The sequence below is a fragment of the Antechinus flavipes genome, chromosome 3 (genome assembly GCF_016432865.1).
Source record: "Antechinus flavipes isolate AdamAnt ecotype Samford, QLD, Australia chromosome 3, AdamAnt_v2, whole genome shotgun sequence".
Taxonomy (NCBI): Eukaryota; Metazoa; Chordata; class Mammalia; order Dasyuromorphia; family Dasyuridae; genus Antechinus; species Antechinus flavipes.
Genome location: NC_067400.1, coordinates 518,848,016 through 518,870,029, shown reverse-complemented (window position 1 = coordinate 518,870,029; position 22,014 = coordinate 518,848,016). Strand labels below are relative to the sequence as shown.

General features: G+C 36.7%; 1 protein-coding gene across 3 annotated transcripts in view; it reads right to left on the bottom strand.

Annotated features, from left to right (window-relative positions):
• MAP6 (microtubule associated protein 6) overlaps nt 1–22,014 on the bottom strand; it is an 86,006-nt gene that overhangs the window by 6,721 nt on the left and 57,271 nt on the right. Inside the window, exons 2-3 of one of the 3 annotated variants that reach the window (XM_051987081.1) lie at nt 19,146–19,359; nt 11,951–12,116 (exon numbers count right to left, since the gene is read on the bottom strand). In XM_051987081.1, the coding sequence (XP_051843041.1) occupies nt 11,951–12,116; nt 19,146–19,359 (380 nt within the window). Of the gene's footprint in view, nt 1–11,908; nt 12,117–19,145; nt 19,360–22,014 lie in introns of those variants that run through there. The other 2 variants (XM_051987080.1, XM_051987082.1) reach the window with 2 other exon arrangements.

Below are 22,014 nucleotides of genomic sequence, written 5' to 3'. Positions count from 1 at the left end.
ATCTTTTGAGAAAGAGCTTAAGGGATCGCAGAAGCTTGATTTCTCCAATTTTCATTGTCATTTAAAAAAATATTATAGACAATGTAGGAGCTTAAAGGGAGTTTAGAATACAGAACAAGAAATGTTAGAGCGGGAAGGAACCTAAGAATATATCAGAGGTGGAAGGGAATTTAGAATATAGAACAAAGAATGTTAGAGTGGTTAGAAATCTTAGAACATTGACTATTAAAAATGGGAGTTTAGAACACAGAGCAAACAAAATGTTTGTGGCAGCCCTATTTGTAGTGGCTAGAAACTGGAAAATGAACGGATGCCCATCAATTGGAGAATGGCTGGGTAAATTGTGGTATATGAATGTTATGGAATATTATTGTTCTGTAAGAAATGACCAGCAGGATGGATACAGAGAGGACTGGCGAGACTTACATGAACTGATGCTAAGTGAAATGAGCAGAACCAGGAGATCATTATATACCTTAACAACGATACTGTATGAGGATGTATTCTGATGGAAGTGGATTTCTTTGACAAAGAAATCTAATTCAGTTTCAATTGATCAAGGATGGACAGAAGCAGCTACACCCAAAGAAAGGACACTGGGAAATGAATATAAACTGCTTGCATTTTTGTTTTTCTTCCCGGGTTATTTATGCCTTCTGAATCCAATTCTCCCTGTGCAACAAGAAAACTGTTCGGTTCTGCAAACATATATTGTATCTAGGATATACTGTAACCTATTTAACATGTAAAGGCCTGCTAGCCATCTAGGGGAGGGGGTGGAAGGAGGGAGGGGAAAAATTAGAACAGAAGAGAGTGCAAGGGATAATGTTGTAAAAAATTACCCTGGCATGGGTCCTATCAATAAAAAGTCATTTTAAATAAATAAATAAATAAATAAATAAATAAATAAATAAATAAATAAATAAATAAATAAAGCATTGGTCATCAAAAAAAAAAAAAAAAAAACAGAGCAAAGAATGTTAGAGCTGGAAGGAACCTTAGAACATAGTATGTCACTCATGGAAGGTAATTTAGAATACAGAACAAAAAATGTTGGAGTGCATAGATATATTACAACACAGAATGTTAAAGATATAGGTTTAAAATACAGAACAAAAAAATTAGAATTAGTAGAAATCTTAGAACACAGAATGTGAGAGTTGGAAAGGAGCTTAGAAGACAGAACAAATAATGTTAAAGCAAGTATCACTCTTAGGATACAGAATGTTAGAGCTGAATGGGATGTTAGATCATAGAATATTAGAGTTTGAAAATGTCTTAGAAATGGTTGAATTTAATCTCCCCATTTTACATGTAAAAATGTGGGAAAGGAATTGAGCTCCCCATTGTTAAAACAGCAGAGATGCATGAGGGAGGATGGAGTAGAAGGTTGGTCTTAAATCCTTCATCTAGTAAGTAGCAGAACAAGGAATCCAACTTTCACAGGTGGGTGTCCTCTCCATTATCTGATTGTTATCTCTCCACAGAAACAAAATTTAAAAAAATCATTCTATGTCACTGCTTACAATTATGGACCATTGGTTGGGGTAAAAGATTATGGTTCCTTGTCTCCTTCAACAAACTCTTTAGATGTCTCCTAAGCATTTTATCCCTTACTCTTATGCTTATTCTTATGCACATGACTTTATTGCCTTTTTATTCTTGTCTTCTCTTCCTCTTAGGGTTATAAGTTCCTCGAGGGCATGGACAGGTGAGGGGAAAACTGAATTTGGGGTCAGAGGGTCTGGATTGGAACCTCAGCCTTGCAGCTGGGATGAATCACCTCAGTTTATTTTTAAAATGAGAACCTAAATGATTTCTAATCTAAATGAACTAGACCTTATGTTTTTACAGCAGTCCCTGACACCTGCAATCATTTTAGCTCCAACTGGGTGGGTCATCTCACTTTTCTGTGCTAACTCCTCCAATGAAAAAGAGGATGATTAGTCCTTTCACTATGACCCACATGGAGCCATTGTGAACTGTGTGTGGAAAAACTTGAAGTGTGATGGAAATGGAGGTAATTGAGTTAATCCATATGTAAAATGCTTTGCAAATTTTGATGTGCTATATAAGTGCTAGCGATGGTGCCATTTGGTGATGACAATAATGATGATGCTTGTGATGATGACAATCTTTGATGACAATATTTGTATCTCTTAGTGTTCAGCAGAAACTCTTGAAAATATCAGTCACTTAAAATAAATGCTTGTTGAATTGAAGTTATTATTCATCTTTTTAAACTTATTATTTTATTACTTATTATTCTAACAATTCTTTTTTTTTTTTTTTTTTTTTTTTTTTTTTTTTTTTTTTTTTTTTTTTTTTGCTGAGGCAATTGGGATTAAGTGACTTGCCCACCGACCCACAGCCAGGAAACGTTAAATTCTGAAGTCAGATTTGAACTCGGGTCTTCCTGACTTCAAGGCTGGTGCTGTATCCACTATACTAACTAGCTACCCCCCAAAAAGTCATTTTTCAAAATTTTTTGGGGTTGAGCTTTAAAAAGAAAAGAGAAGGGAAAGGAATAAAGCTTCATATAGAACCTATTATGTGGCAGGCACTATTGTAAGCATGTTTTACAAATATTCCATCTGATCCTTACACTATATGTAGTGAGGTAGGTGTTATTATTTCCACTTTAGAATTGACCTCCATCTATCCATTGTACCACAAAAGAACATGATCTATTAATTTTCCACTGCATGACAAGTTTTCAGAATTTGGGTCACATCATTAATGATTGTGGTACAAGTCTTAGAAGCAAGGTATTGGAAGAGTGGCTCATGTCTGGTACACTGTTTAAACTTCAGGAATGCAGGAGGAGGAAAGATAACTATATACCCAACAAAAAATACATTTGTCTAGAATCATGTAAATCCAACCAAAAAAAGTTTAAATTAAACTTGAACTCTTTTTAAATAAACCGGACAACCTTGGAATCTTAAAGACTTATGAGTATACAAAGGAAAAATAATAAAAGAGAAGATCAGTAATTCTTAGTAAACAAGAATTAAGAGTATCAGCAATAAAACTTATGGCCATCAATATCTAAAAACAAATGTATCAAGGATGGATATTAAAAATAAGATGAATTTGAGATAATAATACATGGACATACTTTTTATTTCATAGGTTTCTTTGAGATTTGGTGAGATAGGACTAACAAATATAAATATTTTATATTTATTTTAAAAAATGTCATTGGGGAGGGGACCAAGATGGAGAGCATTTTACATCAATAGAGGTAGAAAGAAACTACTGTCATTAGAGTATACTATAAGACATCTGTGCAAAAGGAGGAATTTGAGCATCATGGGGAACATATCACAAACTGGAATGGAAGCTTGATATAATTGTGATATTTGGGCAGCTAGTTAATGCAGAGAATGAGATCAGGAAGACTTATCTTCCTGAGTTTAGCTCTGGCCTGAGACACGTATTAGCTATGTGACCTTGAGTGAGTCATTTAACTCTGCCTCAATTTTTTCATCTGTAAAATTAGCTGAAGGAAGGACAAACCATTGTATTACCTTTGTCAAGAAAATCCCATCTGGCGCACAAAGAGTCAAATACAATTGAAAAAATGACAGCCTATCACCACTTCAAATCTCTCCTTTTCTCTCTCTGAATGTCTGTCTGTCTCTATCTCTGTTTCTGTCTCTCAGTGTGTCTTCCTCTGTCTCTCACTGTTATATACAGAACAGATAATTTGTGACTTGCTTTAATATTATTTTTAATGTGAAAGAAGAAACAAATGGAACTGTTATTCTACAACTAATGCTTGGGATGAGATTCTAAAAACTAGTTGCTTTAGGAGAAGGAATAGGGATACCAAGAACAAGTGACTCCTAGTAGAAGTGCTGGACTAAGATAATGGAGGATGGTGAAAAAGATGAATTAACTGGACTCTTTCCAACCCACCCCCACTGTGTTGTCTTACACAGACAATTATCTTTGGACTAGAAAGATTGGAACAAAAATGAGCAAGAACTGGCAACTCAAAATAGGTGAGGAGATGGTTAGGTAGCAGTCATTAATCCCATATGAGCTACATCTCAAGGTACAGGAAGAACAGTGAACTTAGAAAGGTCTTTGAGAAATTTGGAAAGGTCTTAGAGAAAGGGAGAGGTACTGTAGTATTGGAGAAGGATAACTGTTCCAAGTTTCGAAAAGGGAGAGAAACAGTCTACAAACTATAAGAAAATGAGTTGGACTTTTAATTCCTGATTGGCTTCTAGAACACATGATTAAAAAGAGATGACTTGTGGATACTTAGAAAGGGAATCAATAATTAAGGGCCAATATGGCCTCATTAGGAGTTCATTGTGCCATATGAGACTCCTTCCCAGTCTTGATGGGGTAGTCAGGCTGTTAGGTCACCAGAATGCTGTGTGTAATATAGCTATCAATCATGTGGATAACGAGAGAAGACACATTTACCAAATTTGTAGATGACAGGAGGAATAATTGACATCTTAGATAAGATTCAAATCCAAAAACATCTCAATGGATTGTGATGGTGGCTTGAATCTAATAGATGAAATTCATTAAGAACAAATGTAAAGATCTATACTAGAGTTCAAAAAATTAATTTCACAAATATGGAATGGGAAGGGATCATGTAAAAAGATGATGTCTGAGAATAGGGTTTGGATTTCTGAACCACAGCTTGAGGTACAGGAATAGGGAATGATGACTAGAGTTGACTTCAAGCTCAATATCCATCAACATGAACATGTTAGCCAAAAAGGTTAATGCTATTTTAGTTTGCATTCATGAGACATAATGTCCAGAACAGAGGAGATAAATTACATTATATGCTACCCTCATTAAATTGATTTGGGCTCAAAGTTAGAGGCAGTTAGGGGCCACAGTGGAATGCCAAACATGGAATCTAGAAGATCCAAGTTACAGTCTTAGACATTTAGTGGCTTTGTGACCCTGGGAAAATTATCCAAACTCTGTTTTAGTTTCCTCATCTGTAAAATGGTAATAATAATAATGGCCACTACCTCCCTACTATTGTTGTGAGGGGGAAAAAAAGTAATTATATAGCACTTGGCAAACTTTAACTATAGAAAAGCTATTATTTTATAGGGGTGATTCTTGTCCAAATTTGGCTTAAACTAGGTAGCTTCTGAGGGATCCTTCCAATTCTGAGGTTCTGTACTTAAGACTGGGGTTCAAATCCCAATTGTGTTACTACCTATGTCTATGACTTTGGGCGAACCATTTTTGAGCTGAGCCTTTTAGAACTTCAGTTCTTCCATCAGTAAAATGGAGGTCAACACTTAGGTGTTGTAAAGAGATTTGAAATATTTAAAGCATTATAAAAATGTAAGATCTGTGAGATCTAAAAACTTCCTTTTAATTCATAATTCAATAAGCTGTAACATGTGCAAAGAAAGCTCTGTGTTGGGGATTGAGAGATTGTCATAAGCTAAGCCATTTTACACTAACCATCATCCTGGCTGGCATAATCTTTTGCCCTAAAAGCAGGGATGGGGAATGTTTGGCCCTTGACATGGCCCATGTCTAAAATTCCATTAGATAATATTTTTGCTATAATTTTGAAGACACAAATGTCTTTAAAATCTCAGAAGCTGTGTTCTCAAAATCAATGGCATTTAAGATTGGCTTAACCTTTTCCATTATCAAATGACATGTAACCCTCCCAAATTTCATAGAGTTAGATTACTTCCAATTGGAAATTTAAAAAATTCAATATATCATCTCTATTCCCTGAATTTAGGTAAGAAATCAAATTCTTTGGCCCACAATTATTTTCTTTTACATTTAAAAGTCTATTATTAAAGGGATAATTTTACTAGATTCCTAGTAATTTGGTGTACATCAAAGAGGCATTTTCACAACAAGAGGCATGCTAAATTATGTATAACCAGCCTCCTGCATAGCATGTTATATTTGTTAATAGAACTTTCAACTTTATTTCATCTGCTGATTTTGTATCTTTCTCTAAGACACTCCTAGTCTCTGTATTTTTCTAACTCTTTATCTTTTTTTTTTTCTGTCTAGTTGTCTCTTTCAGTCTTCCCTATACTCTTACCTCCCCCCTAACACACACTTAAAGTATGTGATACAGATTCACAGACTGTTAAAAGTTGAGAGGTACCTCAGGTATAGCACCCAAATTATAGTAGAGGAAACTGAGCTTTGGAGATGGAGACTTGGTCCGAGGCCAAAAAGTAAATCAGTGGCCAGAACCAAGTCACAAGTGTTCTGATTCCTAATCTAGTTTTCAACTGTTTTATGCCCTGTTTTGGGCTCTTCAATTGCCTCTGACAACTGGAATATGTATATGTTGCATATAAGTATATACATTTATGATATGTATATAGATATTTGTGGCTGCATATATTATGTATGCATATAATGTATATTTATGATATAGCTACTTGTGACTGTATACATTATGTATGCATATAATGTATGTATATTTAAGATATGTATATAGATACTTGTGACTGTATACATTATATATGCATACAATATATATATTTAAGATACTATATAGATACTTGTAACTGCATATATTATGTATGCATATAACGTATGTATATTTAAGATATGTATATAGATACTTGTAACTGCATACATATATATACATAGTGCATATACATATGCACATATGTATATGTATAGATATATACATGTATATATGTGTATACACACATATACCAGACATACAGGTACTAAAAGTGAGAATTACAGTCCAAATAAGTTTTGATATGTAGCTTTTCCCAGTGATTTTTGCCATCTCATGGAATAAAAGCTGCCCATAAAAAACAAGTACGATTCCTCTAGGATATATGTGTGCATGTATATGCATGTATATATATATACACACATACATACAAACATATATATCATACTTGACAAAGAAGTTTCCCCTTAACTCCATTAGGTAGGTTACTTGGATATTGTTTTTCCTGTTTTACAGATAATGAAACTGAAGTTTGAAGAGGAAAGTAGCATGTTCTTTTCCCAAACTTCCATAATATTAGTACCTTCCCTCTAATAGTATTTCCAGTGTAGCCTATGTATCTCTTGTTGTATGCAGATATAGGTTGTGAGCTTCTTAAGACTTTACTTGTTTTTGTTTTCCCTCTCTTTGTATCCCTAGTACTTAGCACAATGCCTGGCACACAGTAGGTGCTTAATAAATGTTTGTTGACTTGTGAGCTTGTGAATGGTCACATGACTAGTCAGTGACTGGATTGAGATCTAAGTCCAAATCTTCTTTCATCCAAGTGCAGTGTTCATTTTACTCCACTAAGTTGACTCTCAATTAATACTTGACATTTTGGATATCCTAAAGGAAGTATGTAAGGAATCAAGTCATACAGAAGGCAATGTGGTATAACAGAGAACTACTGGATATAGAAATTCTAGGTTTAATTTATGATCATGGGCAAATGATTTTCCCTTTCTGAGTTTCAACTTTTTATCTGTAAAATTGGTATAATTCTCCATGTGCTACCTACCTCATAGACCTGTTGTAGAGAAAACTTTTAAGGTTTATACACCTTGGCATGCAGCATGGTGATGATGAAAGCAGTCATTCCTTTACCAGTATTTGAAATTAAAAAAAAATCACACTACCTGGTCTGGTCAGTGAGCCTCAGGGTCCATCTTCATCTTTCCCAACATAGAGTTAATTCGTACAGCATATGTTTAGGATTTGGGTGTCAATCTACAAGAGGCAAACTGCATCATGATGAACCCGGGCAATATGGCACAGCACAGCTCATGCTGTGGGACGGGGCTCAAACAGAGAAGGTTGGAAGCTCCTTCACTTACCCACTGCATCTCATCAACGAAACGAGATCAAGAAAATGGTATTTGTCTTTAGCATTTATTTATCATTGAAAAAAAAATGGTGTGTGTATTTTTTTTTTTGAGCAAGCAAAGACCACAAGCACGTCACAATCAATTGGCTATACATGGGTACTTTGTGTCATTCTCCTACTAACAGCAAGGACAGAAGGCTCAGCACAGTACATAGATAATCCATGAGAGGTGACAAAACCCAGGCCACAAAATAGTAATTAGATGCTTCCGATCTGGCGCAACAAGGCAAAAGTCCATGGGTCTGATGAAAAGAATGTAGCAAACAGAAAACCGCAGGTAAGCAAGAGCATGGATTTTTATTCAGCAAACTCTCAGGACAAACAAAAGAACAGCTTGAGCATGATATTGCAAAGGGAGGTAGCCAGGTACAAAGACAAAATCCCAAATGGTAAAAAGCAGATGGCCAAAGCACCTCCATTTTCACATGGAGGAGATAGTACATTTTACATGAAACTCACATTTATTACAGATTAGCATGGGAGTTAAGCTGGAATGGAACCTGCTCTGAGTCGTACTGTAACACTTGGAGCATATGTGATTTCATTGGTGTGAATGTTCCCTTCAATAAGACAGACTGCAACCGCTCCACACTTTGTGGCCAATGAAATTCATCATCTGGTGATCAAACCCCTGGTGAGTTATATTTGGAAATGGGAGAAAGAGGAAACTGTTTTCCAAAGAAGTCCACGATTCAAAGGAAACTCTAAATGGCATGCAGTAGGTACTTAATGCTTGCTGAATATTGAATAAATGAATAAATGAATGAGCTTTCTTGATGACACTCCTTAGTTATGTAGCTTTTTAGGGATGGATGCCTACCCCATGTAACTGGTCGGTTGGCTCACTCCTCCCTGGCCGATCACAGTACACAGTAAATACTTCTGAGCTATCATCACCTGGACTTCCTAGATTGAATCAGTTGGGGTTCTGTTCTGGAAGGCTCAGGGTCTGAATGCATATGAGATTATGTGCAATATCCTTTGCTAAATTCAATGACAAGAGGTCAAGTTCTATCCTTTGCACAGAGCTACAGAAACCATCTGTAGCTTCATGTCAAACTGAAGAGTTCATCTTTTATATAGGAAAACATTAACTACAATACATTTTAAACCATGCCACTGTGTATAGTGACTTCCACAAATAAAATCATTTTGTGCACTTGTGTAATAATGTTACTAATTGTTAATTCCATTGATATAGTACCATGTGCTCTCAGATAAATTGCTTAACCTTGCTGAGTCTCAACTTCTTCATTGGTGAGATGGGATGACAGCTTGTAAATTATTTGTAAGCCTTATGATTTGTAAACCATTAGGGTGTTATGGCAACATTGGCTATTATTTAAGATTTGTACAGCACTAACTTGCAAAGCAGTTTTCCTGTGAGGTGTGTTATTACCCATATTTTGCAGATGACGAAACTGGTCCTAAAAGGGAATATGATTTGCATATTGTTTAGTAAATATTAAAAGTTGGTATATGGAGCCAGGTTTCTTTATTTCAAGGCTAGAGCTCTTATTATATGATAGACACCATTGTAGATAATAGATATTAATTACCTGGCCCCAAAATCATTTAGTTGAAAAAGTTCTCAAAATGGTTTTGTTACCAGGTACATAGAACTACCACACTGTGGCAAAAATGGGACCCATTGTTAAAATATCTTCTATGTTATACATACATTGAAATATCAACTTGAAATGTTCTAAAGTTTTAAAGGAATTTGAGATGACCTAAAAGTAATTTATATGATTGTTATGCTATAGCTAAAATCCAAACTGTAGCTTGGGTCAACCTGCTGATAAATGCTGTTTTGGAAAGAGTAATAGAAATTTGTCTAATGTTAAGATCATCAGGTTCTCTCAACATTAATGTCTGGTTAACATTAAGTTTGGCCAGCTAACAGATGAGATTTGGACTTCATCCATAAAGTATTTTGAAATAAATTTTTTAAAGTAGGAAGACCAGAATTTATGGTCTGATTTTGACCAACATTGTCTATTTTCTGTAGCTCTTTACCAACCTCACAATCCTATATCCTGAGAAAAAAGGTGGATCTGGTGGTCCTGACAGGGCATTAGTAAGTGTCACTAGGTATTTTAAATGCTTAGTTAATTTTTGAGGAGTTGGACAATCAAACTCATCATGACCCATAAACAGACAAGTGTAAACAGAGGCTCTAACTTTAAGGTTAAGAATCCCAGAGAGTTTTGTGAAGGTCTACTTCCTTGAAGCAGGAAGGACCCAAGGATTTATTTGGAACTGTGAGGACTTTATTCTACTTCCATTAAGATATATCTAAGTTTCCCTCATTTGTATGAGAGAGGAAAAAAAACACAAAATAACCAATAGCAGATGCTGGTTGTCAAGTAGTATTAAGGTACTTTCCTTGGTCTGGGTACTTGAAGATTACTATGAGTGAGATCAGTGAGATGGGGGTCCATGAAAGCATGCATGTTCCAATAGGTTATGTGCTCAAGTAGTTCCAAGGCCTTGTTTCCCTGGGTGATTTCCATGGTGTCTTCCTAAGTACTGAAGGTATTTTCACACTGACACCCTAACTAGTTCATACTCTAAAGCTAAGCTTGGGAATGATTCCCATTGTGACATCAAAAATGTGACCCTTAGGCTTGGGGCACAAGCCATACAGAAACATTACACAATACACCAAGCTCTTCACTGGGTCATTATTTTGGTCCCAAACCCTTGCTAACCACTTTTATCATACAACTGTCAATCTCCAACTAAGTCCTAGAAACTTTCCGACAAAGTGATATTTCAGCAATGTCCGTCCTTCCCTGAGGAAGGGAGAAAAGTTTGGAAAGGAGGAAAATTAAAAAAAAAAAATCTCACCACAAATCTGATTACTATCCTTACATTATATTCTACCTTTTTTCTAAGAGGTATGATGATCACTTTCTAAAGGTTCTAAAGCAATGACTTTTGGATTCTTCTTTTAGTTTCATCACTTTTTAAGTTTGTTTTGTTTGCAAAGTCTGAGGCACTGAGCCAAAATAATATTCTGTCACTAGGGAAAACATCTGCTTCCATCTCTGTTCCCTGGTGAACTTAAACTGACTTCCAGGATATTCTTTAGACATTCCTATGTTGGCTCCTTGTAATCAATCATTTAGCACATTGTATATTGACAGAATTTCAAGGGTAGTTACAGGAAGCAGACATAACTTTTTCTAGAGGAGCCTTCTATAAAAACATAATGCATCTTGACATCTGTAACTAATTTAGTTTGATCTATATCAAGGCCGAGATCATTCATTATATTTTCACAATTACTGACACTTTTTGCAACACATGATAATCATCTGAATTTGAGAAATGAACATGTTTTCTATGAAAGATCCTGAAAATGAACATGAGGAGGAGTTTCTGTGGATACTTTGAAGCAGCACCAGGAGATTTCTACAAGGGCCAAAAAAACCCCTTTGAAATCAGTAACTATTAAGGAATCATAGAAAGTCATACTCTTAAGGGCTCATAGAAATCATCTACTCTAGCTCCCTTATTTAACAGATAAGGCTCTGAAAGAATAAATGACATGTCCAACCTCATGGTGGAATCAGGACTCAAATCCAGGTCAGTGTTCTGTCAGTGGTGCCCTGCCTCCGTGTTTTGTCTCGAACATCTTTTTCAGCCTTCCTTTCTAATCCCATTCCTAACAGGGATGGAAAGTGATGGGTACTAATAGGCTTGCACAGGTAATTGGAGCCCCGAGCCTTTTCTGGTCCTGTATGTTTAGAGTGGGTTGGAATGCTGGAAGCATGATGAAATCTGTGATCTTAGCAATGAGGCTTTCTAGCCAGCCATGAAAAAAGAAACCAATAACCCTTCCCCGCCTCTCCCTCCCCCCAAAGCTTCTAACAGGTTTGCAACCAAAGCAGATTAGAAGCTCTAATTAATTTTGTGGCCTTTATTAAAAAAATAAAATAAATCAACTACAACAGCCAAAAAAAAAGAAAAAAAAAAAAACAAACCCAAAGGAGAGAAGAGGGGGAAGGAAGGAAGGTGCAAGGAAATTTACTCTTTTGCCTCAGCCAGTTTATTGTTCATCTCTTTACTTTGCTCCTTGTCCTGTGGCCCAGCCCCGCTGGCTCCGCTCGCTGTTGGGCCCTTTTTCTTGGTGCTCCGGCCAGATGTCAGCTGCTTCTCTTTGGCCTTTTTCAGCGGTTTATGGCTTGTCGGGGTCTTTTTTGGTTTGGGGGTCGGAGCGCTGGGCTTTTCCACCTGAATGGGTTAATGGACAAATCACATACACAAAGACATGGAAACACAGAAACATGGAAGAGAAAGGCAGGAAAATGGATTGAGAGGAAAGATATTAAACTTGTAATTTCCTTTCTACCTCTTGCCTTCCCATACCCATTAATTATATCAAGTATCTTGACTAATTTTTCAAGAAGAATCTGGAAAAACAGTAACAATATTTCACATTTACATAGCATCTTATAATTAATAATGTACTTTGTTTAAGAATAACAGGGTGAAATAGGTAGTGCAGATTTTTTGGCTCATGAGGTAACTGGGACTGAATGGGTCCATTGTCATCGCCCATAAAAGCAGCTAGGACCACATCTTTCAATCCAAAAAGACAGAAGCACTAAGTGAAAAGTGGCCTGAGAATTCCTATCTTAGTGAGTCCTGCCTTTGATATACTATATTCTGCATTTTTCTTCTTGTTGACTTGTGACTTTGGACCACATATTGACCTGATTCAGCTGAAGCCCTACTCTGAGATTGCTATTTTCGGATAGGGTTGTGTCACATATAACAATCAATACTACCATCAGCAGCACTACCCCACTGTTATGATGGTTCAAGACAATCTTTTTTATTTCCTGTATTATAATATCAAGATTCTTCTTTTTGTTGTGGGTTTTAGGTAGTCAAATTATGTTTTTTCTTCTTGATATAGTTTCTAGATCTGTTTTTTTTAAAGAGATGTCTCACATTCTTTTCTATTTTTTCATTCTTTATATTTTGCTTCATTATTTCTTGCTCTCATAATTTTGCTGGCTTTCCCTTGCCCGATTCTAGTTTTCAAGGAGTCATTTTCTTTCTTAAGATTCTAAATTTCCTAGAAGTCAGTTGACTTTCTTTACATAAACTTTACATAAGTTTTTCCTTAATCTCTTTAATTTTTAAATTCTTTTTTGAGTTTTTCTGTGAAGTCTTTTGGGGAAGGTAACCATTTGTGGTTACTCTTTAGGGTAGGAGGGGCCTTTTTTTTTTACTTCAATATCCTTCTATGAAGATGAACCCCAGTATTCCCTATTCCCATAGTAATTTTGTAAGATTAGGTTCTTCTTTGCCTGCTCATTTTGTAGCAGACTGTGGACATAATGACCTCTATAATTGGAGTGTGGGAGAAGATGCCTCAGGTCTTTCTTCAGGTCTTGTCTCCTGCCTGGAACCCCTCTTGTAAAGCAGTCAGCAGTTCCTGCCCCACTGGCTCTGCATTCACCGGATCTGTTCTGGTTCCTTCTCACCCAGGGCTGTCTCTCAACAACACAGCTGGGCCAAGTGTCCCTTCCATCTTCCCTACTTACCCTTTAGCCCCCACAGTCTCTGAGAGATGAAAATTCCTGTGGCTGGAGCAGAGGCTACCTCTCAGCCTAGCTAGCTCCAGGGCTCACTGCTTGCTGTTTCAGTGGAGCTAGCCTGGAGCTGTTTATATTTGGAGAACCACTTGTTCTGCCCCAATTCTTACTTATTTTTAACAGCTCTATATTCACCCTAAGGCTTGATTTTGTCTTCTTTATGGAGGAAATCTAGAGAACTTGGAATTTTCTGACCTAATTCACCATCTTCCCAGAATTCTCTCCATAGAGCTAATTTCTAGAAGGTCTTATCAATTTAGCGCTTTCCTCCAACCACCCTGTGAGATAATACCTCCTCTCTCTTTCTCTTACCTCAGAACATTGTTTTTGAAAATTAAGTGTACATCCTGGCCTCTGGTCCCATGTTGTCCATAGACTTCTGCTCTCCCTCCAAAGTAGACTACACAGAAGTCTGTTAGTTTCTGTGTCTGTTGAGTCCTAGGCATGAACTTCAGGGGACACCTACGGTCATTTAGCGAAGTAATGGAAGATTCAAGGCAAGGTCTCCTGACTGAGATAAGTGCTCTGTTCACTGCAGAGATTAGCCTCTTTAAGGTCCCCTATCTCTAAAGTAGAACCTTTAGTATAATATACAATTCCAGGACTGTACATTTTGGTTCTGAGGATCTGACAAATAACTATGGATTGTAAACAAAAGCTTGTAGAGGCATTTTTAAAGTTGTAATTTGGAATATATTTTCATGTAGTTATTGACAGCTTGAATTTCTTTCCTTGAAAACTACCTTTTCAAATTTTTTGGCCATTTATTGATTGGGGGAATGAGTATTATTTTTATAAATCTGAATCAGTTCTATATATATATATCTATATATCTTAGAAATTATATCTTTACCAGAGAAATTTGATGCAAAAGACTTTTTCCTCCTGTTAACTGTTTTGCCTTCTTAACTGTTTTTGCTTAATTTGTATAAAAACTTTTTTTCTGTGATAATAAGTATCCATTTTATCTTCTGTGCTCTTCACTATCTTTTGATTGGTCACAAACTCTTCCTCTATCTATAGATCCTAAAGTTAATTTCTTTATTCTTTAATTTATTTATGATGTAATCCATTACGTTTAAATCATATATCCATTTGGAGCTTATTTTGGTATGCAGTATGAAAAGCTGTTTTATCCCTAGTTTCTGCAGGGCTACTTCCAGTTAGCTTAGGTCTTTGGGTTTATCAAATTACCCTGTTTATCAAACTATTCTGTTTGCTTCTGTTAGGTTGTAAAACTAATCTATTTCTCTGGTTGACCTCTCTATTTTTTGATCAATACAAAACTCTTTTGATGATTACTGCTTTGTAGCATATAGTTTGAAATCTGCTATTGCTAGGCCTCCCTCACCCTCCATTATATCCAGTCCATATTTTTGACCTTTGATTCTTCCATATGAATTGCATTTTTTTCTAGCTCTACAAAGTAATAATCTGTGGTAGTTTTATTGATATGGCCCTAAGAAAGTTAATTTAGATAATACTGTCATTTCCAAAAATTATATTGGCTCAGTCTATTCATGAACAATGAACATTTCTCTAATTATTAAAGTCCTTTATTTTTAGAGTGTTTTGTAATTGCATTCACATAGGTCCTGTTTGAAAGAGGATACTCCAGAGTATTGCTATACAATGCTATGAATACTACATTCTGTCTTCTTATCCCCTGCTCTCCTCCGTGGATTCTATGATCCAATATCATTGGCATCTTTGCTCTTCCTCAAACAAGACCCTCCATCTCCTGAGTCTATGAGGGGGAAAAAAAGGCTCTACCCTGTTATTTGTTTCTTCCTTATTCTGCCTCTTCCATGAGGGCATATCTTTTAGAGTTACAAATTTGAACACCCATCTTTATTTCCTTTATGCTATTGCATTTCTAGGTCTTATCCAATCCTCCCTTTTTTTCCCCTATAGTACCTCATTTTCATGAGGAAAGCAGTATCAAAAGGCAGCTGATGTTGTGTGGTAAGGATAGCATTGTATTTGGAGTCACAAGGCTTGGTTCTGTACTGTCTCTTCCTCATTTCATTCACCTCTCCTAAAAACAAATTACCTGGACCTTGGTTTTAAGTGTTTGCTATCACCCTGGGTGCTGTCCAACCCTGGGCACTCGGATGTGTTCTTACATTGGATGTAGTGCTGGAAGACGCCACTAGTTCCAATGTGAGATAGTATCCTAATAAGCAATTTCCCTAAGAGAAAACCCATTATAAGGCCCCTGTAGGAGTGTTCCTTAGTAGTAATTATTCCTTTTCTCTTCAAGGAAACATCCCTTTCTACTCTTATCTCAGTCTCTTCCCTCAGTTGTTTTTATCTTATTCTTCCACAACCCTCTCCCTTATTGAGAGACTAATTCTTTTTATTTCTCTGTTCATTTAGAGGATGGGTGTGGATATGTCTCCTGCTCCCATCTATTTCTTACCTTTACAACTTTTCACCTTGTTATTTTGCCCTCAAAAGATATTGATTCACTTATGAAGGATCCTAGGATTTAGTTCAGAGAGTGTTAATTTAGCTCTCCTTTTCTTCTGTGTTTCTTTAAGTGTCTCTTAAGAGCTTTTTGTCCTTGATAATATATGTTCTTTATATATTGCCCCTTGAGTTTTCTTTTTCTTTAACATCCATTAAACATAAGGAAATTGATTTTATTTCAAATGAAATAACTTTTCTTAATAATCATATTTATCTCTCCTGTGTTTCTCATTGTTATGTTTGTAAGTTTCATATTCTATCTTCCTTTATGGCATAGTTATTATGTATTTTTACTTCTGGGAATGTCTCATATATGTTTCAGTGAAAGCCCACCACTTTTTTTTTCTTCTGGATAGTTGGTTTCAGCTTTGTGGGATATATTGTTGTAGACTGTGTGACTCTTGACCTTTTTTCCTTTTTAGAAATACTATTTCATTCTTTCCTTTTATTTCTCACAACCACAGAGCAATTCTGGTTATTTGAATTCACCTTCACATCTAAAGTATTTCTTCTGACTGCTTACAAAATATTTTGCTCATTTAGCCCTTACATGCCTTGGAGTTTTGAACAGGGAATAAAATTTTTCCTCTAATACCAACATAGAGATTTGCTCTAGTAGTATTCTGTCATTTCTATTACATAATTCTGCCCAAGTTTTCTATTTTTTTTCTTACAATATGAGTTTTGTAATTTGTCATTCTCCCCACCCACTCTGGGAAAACTACAATCCATATGTTCTCTTTGTGCCTATTGTCAGTTCCTTTGGCTTGTACAGAATTCTTGTATTCTCTAAAATTGTTGCTTTTGCTACCTTTCTTTCTCTTCCTTCCTCCCTTCCTTCCTCCCTCCCTCCCTCCCTTTTGTCCTTTCTTTCTTTCTCTCTCTTTTCCTTTCTTTTCTTTGTTTCTTTCCTCCCTCCCTCCCTCCTTCCTTCCTTCCTTTTTTTCTTCCTCCTGCCCTCCCTCTCAGTTCCTTCCTTCCTTTCTTCCTTTCTTTCTTCCTTCCTTCCTTCCTTCCTTGCTTTTCTTCCTTCTTTTTTTTTTTTTTTGCAAGGCAATTGGGATTCAGTGATTTGTCCAGGGTTCCATAACTAGAAAGTGTTAGGTTTCAAAGACTGGGTTTAGACTCAGGTCTTCCTGTTTCAAATGTGTCCGAATCCCTAATTCTGTGGAGACTCTCCACTATGTCTTCTACCTTGTTCCTTGTTTGTAAAAAATGTTTTCCTTTGGGAGCTCTGATTTTTTACCTTATTTAATTACTAAGGCCTCTTTTAAAAGTTTTAGTAGATTTTGAACCATTCTGGAGTTTCTTGTCATTTTGTGACCTCCGGAGAAGTCATATAATTCTCTTTTTTCTTGAGAATTTTTGATTAATTTTCCTTTGAAATGTAATGTTTTTCTCCGCTTATGTTCTGGCTTCTCTTTGAATTCTGTCTCATTTACTTTGTCTTTATGAATTATTCTGTTGGTTTATTTGCTTGTGAGTTAAATTTGTATTTAGGCTTCCTCCTATGCAATTGTGGTCTTTCAGCCTTTCTTTTATATACTAGTTGCTTCTTTCTGTTCTCTTTCCTCATTCTTTGGCCTTTATCCTTTCTATTTCTTCATAGGTTGGATGTCCTAGGCTCCCTAGTACTGGAATTATGAAATTTAGAAGATAGACGTCTGGCTTCAGCTGGATAGCCATTCCCCTTTCCACAGTTACAATTCTTTCTCCCTCTTGCTTTCCACATCTTTACTATGAAACTTCCCTCTCCTCTCACCCCCAACCAGGTATTCCCATGTTCCTTTGAATAAGTAAGTAGCATGTGTGTTCACCTTTTCTTGTAGAATATTGTGGGAATAATTCAGTCCAAGTCACTGATGTGGGATGCCTGGGCTGGGATCTTTGGGAATAACCCCTGAAGTACATGCCTACAAGACTGAACAAGTTGTATACACATGGGTGGGCATTATGGAATAAGGATATTGAATGAGACCTTAAGTATTTCAGTTTCCAGTGTTATATTTCATGAGGTTTTTTTTACCTTGTATAATATATTTTCTTACCTTGTAGATTCAGCTCTATTAATATACAGTGTATCTGTCACAAAATTCCTTTTTTGAGGACTTCGGATTTATGGGAAAACAACTACTCCACCATTTTGCAATATGGATTCTTTTAAAAGGATTCTTGTATGGCATAGTCTCCAGCCTTCTCCTCTTCATTCTGGTTGTCTTCTGGCTGGGCTCAGTTTGTTACTGTTCCTACCAAGATGTGTCATTTTGCAATATGAAAAGAATAATAATACCTAGAGCATTATACTATTAACAGTGAGGTATGGAATGCAATGCAAGAACGCAAATGTAAATACAAGATCTATGAAGAAATAGAAAGGTCAAGACTAGAGATTCCATTACAATGAAAATTTCTGTATAAAGAAATAATTTCCTTTAAGTAATATTCAAGACATCTCTAGAATAGCTACAAAAATCCAAAAGTTCCTTGTGGATCTTTGTAACAGAATTTAACAGATAAGTTGTTCAGTTTTGATGGAGTAGAATTATGGGAAAGAGAATGCTACAACTGTGGCCAAGAGCTCCAATGAAAGTGTCACCTGTTCTTCCCCCAGGCCAGAAAGTTTTATGTTGGATCTATACTTTACTGGGTCCTATACTGGGACTATAATGACTAAGGGAAAGAGCTAGAATGGCAGGTGAGCCCTGATTGTAGCAACGCACTATCAGCTCTTGGGAGTCCTGGGAGGTCCATGGTATCTAAATCTGTATTTCTTTGGGGACAGAGAAAATTGTGCACCAGGCTCTGCTGCTAGCTGCCTGGGTTCTTAACCAGTCAGGGTAAAGGAAAGGGCTAGGAAGGGGTTACTTTGTATCACAGACATTTCCTAGCTGTGTATCACAGGCAGTTCTTCACTTTCTCCTGACCACCCTGTCCTCATTCTTTTAATGGACACTGGTGTAACAACACTTGAACTTTTTGCAGCACAAGGTTGTTTAGAAAGCACTGTGCAAATCTTAGAAGTGCTACATCAGGATGAGCTATTACAATTATTGTTACTGTTACAGCTGCATCTTTGGCAACATCTGTTGAGGCTTTCCTTTAGGGTGGGCCTGGGTTCTTGTGCCCTGAGAATACAGGAAAATGCCAATGTGTTCCCCCATGTTGGCTTTGCTACACAGCTCACCTTGGATGACTCCTTGAAAGGTTCACTATAAAGGCTGCGGATTCTTCTGCGATCAATGACTTTATTCTCTGCTGGTGTGGGCTTGTTTGGCTCACCCTTGAACTGGGCACTATAGCTGGTTTCGTGAACCATCTTGTCCTCCGGGGGCTTATACTGGGACTTGGCTCGGATAGGTTTCACAGGCTTAATATCCGTCCACGCTCTGAATTCATTTCTGCAATTCAAAAAAAAAATATGCACAAAAATATAAAATATATTTGTGGCTAGTCATCTGGAGAGTAAGGTACAGCAAAGAGTACTTAGAATCACTGAATCTTGGACGAGGATGGACCTTATAAGACATGTTGGCCAACCCCCTATTTCATGCATGAACCTTTTCTTCAATATTGTTGTGGGGTAGCCATTCATTCTCTGCTTTGTTACTTTTCATGAGGTAGTATTTGCTACTATTGAACAGTTCTAGTGTTAAAGTGTTCTTCCTTATATTGGGTCAAAATGTACCTTTCTATCACTTGTCACTATTGGTCTCTAGTTCTTTCCACTAGGGTCACATTAGATTGCTTTTTAATGGTTCTTTCTCATTATAGATCTTCACATGATTGAAGGGAGTGATGGTGCTTCCCATTAAGTCTTTCTCTCTTTCAGATTAATTATCCCAGTTCCTTCTATTAATCCTCCCCAAGCCCTTTGTGTTCTAGTTTGATGTAGCATCTTCCTTCATCCTTCCCTTCCTTCTCTCCTTCCCTCCCTCCTTCCTTCCTTCCTTCCTTCCTTCCTTCCTTCCTTCCTTCCTTCTTTCCTTCCTTCCTTTTTTCCTTTCTCCTTGCCTGACTTCCTGCCTGCCTTTCCTCCTGCTTGCCTTTCTGCCTTCTTCCCTGCCTTCCCATCTTTCCAAAACATTTCATTTTAGGTTCAAGAGGTTAAATGACTCGAGTCAAGTCACGTACGACTATCAATTGTGGAGCCAGGATTTTAACTCAAACCTTAGGACTCCAAGTCCATGCCTTTTCTCACTGTACTATGTTTAGAATACACGATAAACATTACTTCAATTGGAGAAAGTCTGGAATACATAGGTAAGTCCACAAATGTCTATTGAGCATTGTATGTCTAATAATGTATTAAGCCAAATCACAAAAATCACAAAATGTCTGGCCACAGGAGGAATCTTGGAACAAAGAACACAGGATGCTAGAGCTGAGAACAATTTTAGAAATGCAAGCTTCATTTCATAGAGGAGTAAATTGAGGCCCAGGAAGTGACATTTGCATGTTCTGCTAACAACAGATGAGTGACATTGCTTCTGTTTAAAACTATAATCATATCATATTTTCCTGCTGACAAATTGAAGACAATCATTAAGTAAATTGCAATCCTAAATGACCAAGGCAAAGGAACCACTAAGAATCTTCTCCCTTGACAACCTTTCCCACTATCTCTTCTCTGTTCAGTCTTCCAAGCTTGTACTGGTCTGATCAGCCATAGCCAGACAGTGTACATTGACCTGACACCATGATGTTATTTTGGTCCTCTCAAGCACAAAGTACAAACAACAACAATTCTAATGCTTCCTCCAAACCCCACAGCTCTATGACCCCATGGGACATACTTCAGGCCATCTTGTCTCCAAGTGTTGTCTTACATTCACATTCTTTCCTGTGCCTAAAATGTCTTCCTTCTTATTTGCTTACCAAAATCTTCCCTCAATTCAATTGAATTCAACTCAATTTGATGTTTTAAAAGATAATTTCTATGTTTAAGACTCTCTTCCAGGTGCTAAGTACCCCTTTAGACCTCCTTGAACTCCAAGGTTAAAAAATTTATAGATGGATTACAGGACCCATCTTATTCACCCCTCCCATTTTAGAGATGCAGGAAACTGAAGCTGAGGTTAAGCCACTTGCCCTGGGGCATATAGTGAGGAGCAACAGAATTGGGAATCTAAATTTTTTGGACAAGATCAGCATCTTATTCACCACACTACCTCTGGTTGATAAGGATTTTCCTCCTCAGATCTCACCTGGTACTTTACTTACCTCTTTCTTATGTACTCATGTGTTAATGAGTATAATAGATAATCTGTGTATAATTACTAAAATATGAGCTCTATAAAGATAGAGAAATGCCTCACCTCAAATTTGTACCTCTTCCACTAATGCTTTGCCCTGAACCATTATTGATTATTGTAGTCCATTCAGTGGTATTACAATTTAGATCATCTGGAAATGGCACCAGCTATGCCAATAAATCCCAAAGAAGTCATTAGATCACAAGGAGGGCAAAAGTTGAAGGAGGGGATCCTCTCTGGCAGAATAGCAGAGTTAGCTAAGGAGGAAAGAATCCTGCTCTTAAGAGGGAATTATTTTTTGACTCTTCCCTTGTCGCTCTTCCAGAGAACAGCTCCCTCTTTTAAGACTCAAGATTGGTCAAGTTTAGAAATGAACTGGAATGCTGAGGGAAAAAAAAATTTACAGCCAATGTTTCTAATAAAAGCCTCATTTCTAAAATTATAGAGAACCGAGGCAAAGCTGTAAAATACAAGTCATTCCCCAATTGATAAATACTCAAAGAATATGAACAATTTTAGATGAAATTAAAGCCATCTATAGTTACATGAAAAAATGCTCAAAATCACCATTGATTAGAGAAATGCAAATTGAAACAACTCTGAGGTACCACCTCACACCTATCAGATTGGCTAAGATGACAGGAAAAGATAATGATAAATGTTGGAGGGGAAAACCGGAACACTAATACATTGTTGGTGGAGTTGTGAACTGATCCAACCATTTAAGAGAACAATTTAGAACTATGGTCAAAGGGCTTTAAAATTATGCATATCTTTTGATTCAGCAGTGTCACTACTGGG